Below are 10,594 nucleotides of genomic sequence, written 5' to 3'. Positions count from 1 at the left end.
CAGATTCGACGATCCGTTCATCCGTCCAGATACTCTATCACATCTACATCTCACCTTCGAGGAGACTGCAGTCCGGAGAAGAAGAAGACACATTGATAAGTCTTATTTCTTGATTTCTCTTAGGATTCTTGGAATAGGATGTATTATTTACCTTCTTCTCTGTGTTGTAACCTCCCCGATATGGAGTAGTCCTCCAGATTCTAGGATGTAGGAAGAATCGGGGTTATTGGATGATTGTAAACTTGAGATTTGTTAATCTACCATGTTCTATGATATTATTTATGCAATTGCTTTGTGGATTTATGCTTTATGCTTGTTTGATGATATGCTTGTGAATAGTATGAATCCATGAGGGTAGAGATTATTCAGAGTTTGAGGAATTCTTAGGATCGTATGCCCGGGGCGCCTCGTGACAGGAGGAAAGCCTTAACCGGACCTTCCGAGGGATTGCTTAAGCTATGGATAATGTTTATGAGGGATAACTAACGGTTGCCTAGTGTTGGGGAGAGGTCTCTAAAAGGGATACCCTGTGACAGGGGGTAGGAATCTAGTAGTATTCTGGGGCGCCTGCGGTGACACAGGAAAGCCTTGAACCAGGCTATCTAGAATCATCTCAAACCAACCTAAGTAACATTAGAACACCATTGATTTATTCCGAGGAAGCCTGACGAGGTCTAATTGGATAATTTGGTTAGAATCCCTACAATTGTGTAATGATTGAGGAATGATAGAGGATCCAAGTCAATCAATCAATACCCCGAGGAATCCGAAGTCCTAGAGTCGTTTTCCACCCATTGTCACAGTCGAACTCTTATCTTCGAATTAAGGTTTAGGAACTCTAAAACACTCCTTCTCCCCCACACCAAACCAATTCCAATGAACTCTCCACTCTTATTGTGCTAGGATAGTAATTAATTCCACGGTCCCTGTGGATTCAATATCTTTTATTACTTGGCGACATTCCGTATACTTGCGGAACACGCATCAAAAGCCCTTAGTTAAAGAAAAAGATGTCAGATAAGAATTATAAGTTGATAGCAATATTGGCTAAACAATTTAACTAGCAATAGGAAAATTGAACGATGAAGGCCTCAAAATTATTAAAGTGGCACTTGGCTTAATGTTATACTTACCTTTTGGAGTAAATGGTTCCTGGATAGAGTTTGCAGACTGCAAATGTTCATCAACAGAATAAACTGTGATAACATTAAAAAAACTTTTTTCATTATCTTCTTTTGTAATCTCCTCTTTAGTCCATCAATAAGTTCCTGAGCCATACAACTTGTGTTAGTTGGACACAGAGGTGTTGGAATGTATACCAGAATCCTAGCTATCAATGTAAATAAACATTCTGAAATGAGAATTACTTTTGGTCAATGTTTGCATTTAGTTTTATGCAAGTGTCCACTTAATCTATATTGTAGATAAACATGGTGTGCGGAGTCACACACAGAAGACCATGTTATCAGTTCCTTATAGATTATAAACAGTGTTCACAACCAAGATGGATTGGACAAACCATTGGACTGGTTGTAGTGTAATTTGGTCTTAGTCTGTCTTGACTATAGAATTACACTAGTACACTTAGTGTGTATTGAGCAGGACCACCTGAGGATTGTTCGATTTATACTGACTATATAATCGAACTAACCTCTGTTACTATCGATGTACATGCTCTTAATCCCAATATAATAACAAGCACATGTACTTAGTATATACTTCTTTGATTCATCAACGGGTGAGATTTAGAGCGATAGATCAAAAGGCCCGATGAGTTGGGAAGTAGTATTATGTACATGGTGTGTTGTTGATTATAGAAGGAAACTGTGTCCTATAATCTAGGCTGATGATGTCCCCTTGAGGAGCTCATAAAGGATTATCATGTAAACCCTGCAGGTGGACTTAGTTCCGCATGATAACAAAGGTTGAGTGGTACTACTCTTGGATTAGAAATTGATTAAATTTGAGTTGTCAGTAACTCATTTAATTAACGGACATACGATATCTTAAACACAAAGAGATTAATGTACTTATAGTAAGAAGGAGCCCATATTATAATATGAGATTGGTGCGGTAGTGCAATAATAACTCTCTAGTGGAATGAGTTATTATTGATGGACTTAAGCTGTGTGTTCAGGTGGAACATGGGAAGCTTAAGCCCATCGGGAGACCAAAACCAATTCCTCCTCAAGGTCCCTACTATAGCCTCTTGAAATCCTCGAATCCACCTCAAAAAGAATTCTTGGAGACCTTCGGAAGAATTCTTGAAGACCTCAGAAGACCTCCGGATGAATTCTGAAATAATTCTGAAAATAATTTTGTGAGAAATTTAGGATAGGAAATTCTATTTATAAAAGAAAATTTCTTGAATTTTATTTAGAATTTTTTCGGGAAAAAAAAATTCGGATAAGAAAGAAATTTTTATAAGAATTTTCGCTAAGAAATTTCGTCTCTTTTCGTACAAAATTTTATTATAAAATTTTATGAATTAATTTTATTAATTTAACAAAATATTAATTATGGAATCTCGTTAAATATTAGCGATATATAATTAAAAAGATTTTGCCTAATATTTTTGATTATGTCAAAGGGGGAGAGAATTGAAGTTCAAGTTAATCAAAAGATTTTCTAATCAAAATATTTTCCAAAGTATAAATCCTCAAAAGTTTTTTAAGAAAAATTTGAAAAGTATAAGTTACTTGAAAAAGGGGGAGTGAAGAATTCAGGGGGAGCAAAACACACTTGCACTTGCATTTTTAATATTTGCTCATGTTAAACTTCTGTTTTGAATGTTGGTAACTTTGGTGATTAAGTGTGATTAAACTTAACTTGAAATCTTAAATTGCCATAATCAAAAAGGGGGAGATTGTTAGTGCAGGAAGCACTAGCAGGTCAAACCTGTGTTTTGATTATGGAACTAGGATCAAGTTAAGTATGTGGTTTAGCTAACCAGATTGAAATGAGTTTGCAGAGAAACAGAGGAGCTCATAAAAGGCAAGATCTGGACTTGGGTCAGGAGGACCAAGTTGCAGATGAGATAGACTTGGTCAGGAGACCAAGTTGAAGAAAAGAATGGAATCATCAGGAGGATCAGTTGCGTTCAAGTCCTGGGGGGCAACGACAGAGCCGAGCAGAGTTGAACAGGTCAGGAGGACTTGGTTGGCATCAGGTAAATTCTCCGGGAGGAGCTCATAAAAGGCCCTGCAGGCGGACTTAGTTCCACATGATAACAAAGGTTGAGTGGTACTACTCTTGGATTAGAAGTTAATTAAATTCGAGTTGTCAGTAACTCATTTAATTGACGGACATACGATATCTTAAACACAGGGAGATTAATGTACTTATAGTAAGAAGGAGCCCATATTATAATATGGGATTGGTGCGGTAGTGCAATAATAGCTCTCTAGTGGAATGAGTTATTATTGATGGACTTAAGCTGTGTGTTCAGAAGGAACATGGGAAGCTTAAGCCCATCGGAGGCCAAAACCAATTCCTCCTCGAGGTCCCTACTGTAGCCTCTGGAAATCCTCGAATCCACCTAAGGAAGAATTCATGGAGACCTTCGGAAGAATTCTTGAAGACCTCTCGGAGACCTTCGGAAGAATTCTTGAAGACCTCAGAAGACCTTGGAAGACCTCCGGATGAATTCTGAATTCTGAAAAGAATTCTGTGAGAAATTTTGAATAGGAAATTCTCTTTATAAAAGAAAATTTCTGGAATTTTATTTAGAATTTTTCCGAGAAAAATTCGCATAAGAAAGAAATTTTTTATAAGAATTTCGTCTTTCGTCTCTTTTGTACAAAATTTTATTATAAAATTTTATGAATTAATTTTGTTAAATTAACAAAATATTAATTATGAAATCTTGCTAAATATTAGCGAGATATAATTAAAAAGATTTTGTTAAAGATAAGAACAAAATTAATAGAATGAAAATTTATTAAAAAGATAACTAATCTTATCCATTAGATTTTATTAGATTTATTTCTAATAAAATCTTATTAAAAGATTTATTTCTAAATAAATCTAGATAAGATAAGATTGTTAGAATCTTTCTAATAAAAATCTTATAAAAAATTTATTTATAAAATAAATCTAGATAAGATAAGTTTATTAGATTGCTTTTAATAAATTTTTCTTAAAGATTCTATTAGAACTTTTCTAACTGAATCTGGATAAGAAAATTTATTAGAATCTTTCTCAAATTTTCATGATGGCTTGGCTATATAAAAAAGGGTTTAGAGGAGGCTTTACGTCAATTAATCTTGTTGTTTCCTCTCCTTGAAGCCGGCGGCAACAACAACTCCCTCTCCTTTTCTTTCTCCCGCCGCCCACCTCTCCATCTTCAACTCTTTAGGGCCGGCGCCCTCAAGCCTTGCCTCCCTTCTTCAAAACTCCTCTAGGGCCGGTGCTCAGTTGGTGGTTTCATCCTATTGAGGCCGGCGGCCAAGAACAAGAAGGGAAGGAGAAGAAAGAAAGGAAGAAAGGAAGGTTTAGTTGCTAAGTTTCCTTGCCATTGGAAGAGAAGAATTTTGGTGGAGATATCTCGAAGGATCGTTGTCCACACAACGTTCGAGAAGAAGAGAGGACATACAGCAGAAGATCAAGAGGTTATCTTCTTCCTCTAAGGCATCCCGAAGAAAAGGTATAATTTATTGCTTTCCGCTTTAAATAAATTATTTCCTTTTATCTTGGATCCTGTAAACCAAACACAAGAGCCCAATGATCTTAATATGTTGATCAAACCTTGGTTTGATCAACTATGAAGGCAACTTAAATCCGTTTCCGAAAAAAATTTTGTTTTACAAGAATTCACCGGAACGGATTTCCTAGTGTTTCCGTTCCGGTGAACACAAATTCAAGTTGAATCTCACACACAGTTAGGATCACATAAAGATGCACCTTATCAACAATGAAAGGATCAAGACAGTTAGTTAGTGATGAACATTTTTTGGAGCTAAACGAAGGAGGTAAGAAACGGATAGAAACACAGTGGTATTGTAATAGGGAGTCACAATGGCTGGAGTGACCGATGCATATGGTTTGTCTTATTGAGATATTTTGGAACAAAAATGGCTAATTTTTGCATATTTCTTACTATCACAACTCGTATAATATTAATGGACACAATTAACTGAAAGAGATCGACAGTGATTCCGTGTTGTTTCGTTGCATTAGTTTTCTATTCTAGTGTTGACAAATTGTAGAAGTAGCGTGTCATTCTGAATGCCTACAAATTAATTACATAGACTCCTTTGCAGTCTTCCAAATAGAGACAAATCCATCGACTGACTTCCTGCTCTACCGTCAAATTCTAATGCTGTTAAATGCTATAACTTAGCTTGTAGAAACTCTGCGCGAAGAATACAGAAGTAAATTGCAGGTGCAGGCAACGCAAATCCTTGAACTTCCATGGCGCAGATGCAGCTCTTTCTTCTACAGTTGCTGGAAATAGTGCTTGCAGTAACAGCATTCTTTGTAGTTTGTCAGTCCTCATCTGGTATGTATAGGAAAGAAATCTTAGTCTAGTATTAAATTATAACACATTAGGATTTTATTCATTTATTTATTGATCTTTGCGCAGGAGATACAATGAACAGCTCGCTTATCGATGGCCAGACACTGATCTCGGCGGGGAGCGTGTTCCAACTCGGCTTCTTCAGTCCAGTTAACGATTCTGCGAAGGCGTACATAGGAATTTGGTACTACAATCTCCCACCAAGAGAAAGCAAAGTAGTAGTATGGCTCGCCAGTAGGAACAGGTTTGTCAACGCTTCCATGGCATCCTTGAACCTGACTTCTGACGGAAATCTAATTTTATTTGAGGAAGGAACAAAGGTTTGGTCGACGGGAACATCCGCAGAACTCAATTCTACACGCTTGCAGCTTTTAGACTCAGGAAACCTCGTGCTGACTGACGGTTCTAGCAGAACTCTGTGGCAGAGCTTCGACCATGCGTGTGACACTCTTCTCCCTGGCATGAAGCTGGGATTCGACTTCCGGACCAACGTTTCATGGCAGCTCGTGCCATGGATGAGTGACAATGACCCTTCTCCGGGCAGGTACGTCTGCAAAATGGAGCCGTACAGTGTTCCGGATTTGTTCATGCTGAGTGTGAAAGGATCCGTCAAACTCGGCCGCACTGGGCCATGGAACGGACAATGGTTCGTCGGCCTTCCAAAGATGGATAACAGCATCTTGGCGAGGAATGTAAGCTACACATACGTGATCGACCAGAATGAGACCTACTACTTTAATGAATATAAGACTCAATCGCCAGAGCTAACGCGGGCTGTAACGGAGGCCGACGGAACCTACAAACGTTGGATTTTTGATGGGGGAGAATGGAAAGTTTTGTTGTCTATTCCGGACGACGACTGCGATTACTACAACCGTTGTGGCCGCAACAGCGTTTGCACCAAGGGCTACTTCTCAATCTCCTGTCGTTGCTTGGAAGGGTTTCAGAACAATAGCGTCATCGGATGCGCGAGGAAGGAGCCATTGCGTTGCTCGTCGAACCAGTTTTGGAAGGAGCCAAGCGTGAAGGTGCCCGACACCGAGAACGCAACCACACGAGGCAAGATTAGTCTGGATGAGTGCAAGAAATTGTGCTTGGACGACTGCTCTTGCGTCGCGTACGCGGTGATCAATGGGCCTTATGGCTGCATAACTTGGCGCGGTGAGCTGTTGGATCTCAGAAGTTTTACCGACGGAGGAGACGATCTGTACATTCGGCTTCCAGGTAGTCGAGTTTTGCACGAAATTGGATGATCAGTTTAATCATCTAGTGTCTTTCTTTTATCTTTTTTTGCAGAATCATCAACGTCAAATCGGAAGAAGTTCGTGTGGTCGATAGTAGTCATTCCGGTGTTGCTGGGAATCCTTTTGCTGTGTTGTATAGGCGTACTCGTTCGAAGGAGGAGAAACAGAGCATCGACCTGCAGATTGCAATTGCGGTTTCCAAATGTCCAGAAAGGTAATGAATAATTCTTGCACTATAATTTTTTTTATCAATAATACTGGTAATTTGTCGAAGTTACTTGGGATTTAAAGAGGATTGGGTCAAATTTTTACAAATTCATAGTGTGATCCTTGTGCCAGGTTCGATCAGCACATTGGATGTACTTCCTTCGTATGACCTGCATACTATAAAAGTTGCAACAAATAATTATTCTGAAGAAAACAAACTTGGGGAAGGGGGATTTGGTGTTGTTTACAAGGTAAGAAGACTTCCATTATCAGAAAAATAAATCTAGTCTTTCAAACTTGTAAAATTGAAGAAAATGGTGCATTTTGTCAGGGTCAATTGAAAGATGGACAGAAGATTGCAGTCAAAAAATTAGCAAGAGACTCATCACAAGGCCCAAATGAATTTCATAATGAACTCTCACTTATAGCCAAATTGCAACATAGAAATCTGGTTCGTCTTATAGGCTGTTGCATTGAAGGAGATGAGCGACTAATCATACTTGAATACATGGAAAACAAGAGTCTTAATGCTTTCATTTATGGTCAGTATAGTTACCTTCTTAAATGGTTAAAGACTAATCACAATACATTTTATCTAATCTTGCAAAATTGGATCTCTAGATAAAACTAAAAGTTCATTGCTAAATTGGCAAAAACGCTTCAATATTATAATTGGGATCGCTCGAGGACTTCTATACTTGCATCAAGACTCTAGATTGAGAATCATTCATCGTGATCTTAAGCTTAGCAATATTCTCCTTGACAAGGATATGAATCCAAAGATTTCAGATTTTGGCATTGCAAGGATATTTGAAGGTGATAATACTCTTGAGGATATGACGACTAGGCCAGTTGGAACATTGTAAGTCTTTAATATTGAGTTTACTTGATTTGATTAAATATATATATAAAAAGAAGTGGAGAGATGAAATGAATATTAAGTTAATTCATTTTCTCTCTCCTCATTCTATTTTTTTTGACATTCAAACTCTTAATTGCAGTGGTTACATGGCACCCGAGTACTTATCATATGGACTTTTTTCATTCAAATCAGATGTGTTTAGCTTCGGTGTGCTAGTACTAGAAATTATAAGTGGAAAGAAGAATAAAATATTTAGTCAAACTGATACGAGTTTAAATCTTTTAGCGCATGTAAGTATTAATTTATTTTTTTTAGCTCTATAAGATACCATCTAAAATTTAAAATATGTTTCCAATAATATTGCAGGCATACAAACTTTGGAAGGAAGGAAGACCTTTAGAGATTCTTGATGATACACTAAATGAATCATATTCAATAGAAGAAGTTCTACGTTGTATCCAAATGAGCCTTTTATGTATACAAGATAATAGTGAAGATAGGCCAACAATGACAGAAGTGGTGACAATATTGACTAGCGAGGACCAACTCCTCACCTCGCATAAGCAACCAACAATAACAACAACTAACAACGAAGGAGTTTTCACTACCAACGAAATGAGTATGACACTTATAGGTTGATGAAATATGTATTTAATTCTTATCTGATCAATATTTAGAATCATGAGAGTCCTTAGATCACTTGGAGTGATGGATTATATCTTTTGCTACAATGATGAGGCTTATCTAAAATGGAGAAAATTAATTGCTTGCTATTTTAAATCGAAAATATCATTGTAAATATAGCATTGAGCATTGAATTGTGGTAGTCCCTTTTTTTGTAAAAAAAAAGATATTTTCTCCCATATCACTTATTTGATAAATTCCAAGTACAAAATTCAGAACTTTGTGTTAATTCAAGAGTCATAAACACTTCTCTAGAAATGTTCTTGTGAATTGCCATTTGTGCTCTATTCATTCATCAATTTGTTATTTACGGAGTTTAGGTGAAATATGCAGATTTCTTCATTTAAAAAAAATATTAAAACAAAAATCATGATGGAAGAGTTATACTACGAGTGTGATCTTTGTGACATGTATGTTCAACACATTGGGGATACTTCCTTCCTACAATTTGGGTACAATAAAAACTGCAACAAATAATTTCTCTGATGAAAATAAACTCTGAGAGGATGGATTTGGTATTATTTATAAGGTGTCAAGATACTCCTCACAAGGCCAAGATGAATTCCAAAATGAACTCTTGCTGATAGCTAAGTTGCAACATCGAAACCTTGTTTGCCTTTTGGGCTCTTGTATTGAAGTAGATGAGAGGATTATCATTCTTGAATACATGGAAAACAAGAGCTTAGATGCCTTCATTTATGGTAAGTATATTTGCCAATATAATGTTAGCTGATTCCATTACCTTATAGACGATTAGAAATTGATCTTCATTTATTTGTCCTTAAAAAATATCTTTAGATAAAGCTAAAAGTTCATTGTTAAACTGATAAAAACATCTTGAGATTATAATTGAGATTACTCAAGGACTTTTAGACCTTCATCAAGACTCTATCTTGAAAGTCATTTATCATGATCTTAAATAAAGTGATATCCTTCTCTACAATTATATGAAGATTTCAGATTTTGTCACTGTAAAGATACTTGAAGGAGACAAAACCCTTGAGAATGTAACAAGACCAATTGAAACATTGTAAGTTATTTTCAAATTAGATTTCCTTAGGGAAAAAGATAAAAGGGAAGGAGGATGGGAAAGATAAAAAGGGAGACTAAGAGGGGAAGTAACACAAGAATATCTATTGAGTTATTTCTGCTATATGCCCTTCAATCATTGATTTGCCACCAAGTATCAGTGCGATAGTTTTTGAACACTTAAGTTTTTTTAATACAGTGGATACTTGATGACTAAATTTTTTTCATTTAAATCAGACGTGTTCAATTTTGATGTAATAGTTCTTGAAATCCTAAGTGACAAGAGGAATAAGAATATTTAGTCAAATAGATTAAATATGTATATTTTTATCTTCATAAGCGTCACTAAGAATTCAAAATTCAAATTTTATTTTGTTGTTATATAGACTTTGGAAAGAAGTTAGATCATTGTAGATTCTTGATGATGCACTAGGTTGATCGTATCCAACACTAGAAATCTTGCATTGTATTCAATGGCTCTTTTGTGTGTACAAGATAATAGTGATAATAGATCATAGGTAATAATTGATGCTGATTCAGTAAGGTAAATTTTCAGATGTTATAATTTTTGACTTGAGTGTTAGAACGAGACGTAGTTGGTTGCTAATTAAAACTTTTTCAAATACCTCTATTCAATATAGGATGGAATTTTGGACCGACCACTTTCGGACCCATCAAATATCATTTAGTATCTTTTAAGAAACTCTGAATATATTTTTTAGTATTTATAATAATTTTTATTTTTAATATTTAAGGGGTATTTTTAACTTTTACAAGTTAGAATTTTATTTTGGATCTATTTAAATGCATGTTTAACAATTTTAAGATACTTTTTGATCAATTAATACTATTTACGATAGTGTCATTTTCTTCTTCAAGATTACTTTTGATATTCATACATGAATTAATAGATTCAATAATTTTCACTGCATCACTAATGATATTAATAAGTGAGAATCAACTTTTGCGGACACAATCAATAGTGAAAGAGATTGCTCAACTAAAGAAATGAGTCAACTCAACTTTTGATTCCACTCAAGCAATCCACAA

The 10,594-nt window shown here is 36.0% G+C and overlaps 1 protein-coding gene across 1 annotated transcript; it reads left to right on the top strand.

Annotated features, from left to right (window-relative positions):
• Window positions 1–5,412: 5,412 nt before the first annotated feature.
• Window positions 5,413–8,470, top strand: LOC141846228 (receptor-like serine/threonine-protein kinase SD1-7). Its single transcript, XM_074734230.1, has 8 exons — window positions 5,413–5,500; window positions 5,585–6,742; window positions 6,815–6,976; window positions 7,102–7,220; window positions 7,301–7,511; window positions 7,591–7,831; window positions 7,971–8,121; window positions 8,198–8,470. Exons 1-8 carry the CDS (start codon window positions 5,413–5,415, stop codon window positions 8,468–8,470), a joined length of 2,403 nt encoding a protein of 800 aa, XP_074590331.1.
• The last annotated feature ends 2,124 nt before the right edge of the window (window positions 8,471–10,594 follow it).

This window comes from Curcuma longa, chromosome 15, assembly GCF_044706935.1.
Source record: "Curcuma longa cultivar G26 ecotype Majalengka, Jawa Barat chromosome 15, ITB_CL_G26_1.1, whole genome shotgun sequence".
Classification (NCBI taxonomy): domain Eukaryota; kingdom Viridiplantae; phylum Streptophyta; class Magnoliopsida; order Zingiberales; family Zingiberaceae; genus Curcuma; species Curcuma longa.
Note: the sequence above shows the minus strand (reverse complement) of the source record. Positions and strands in the feature narration are given on the sequence as shown.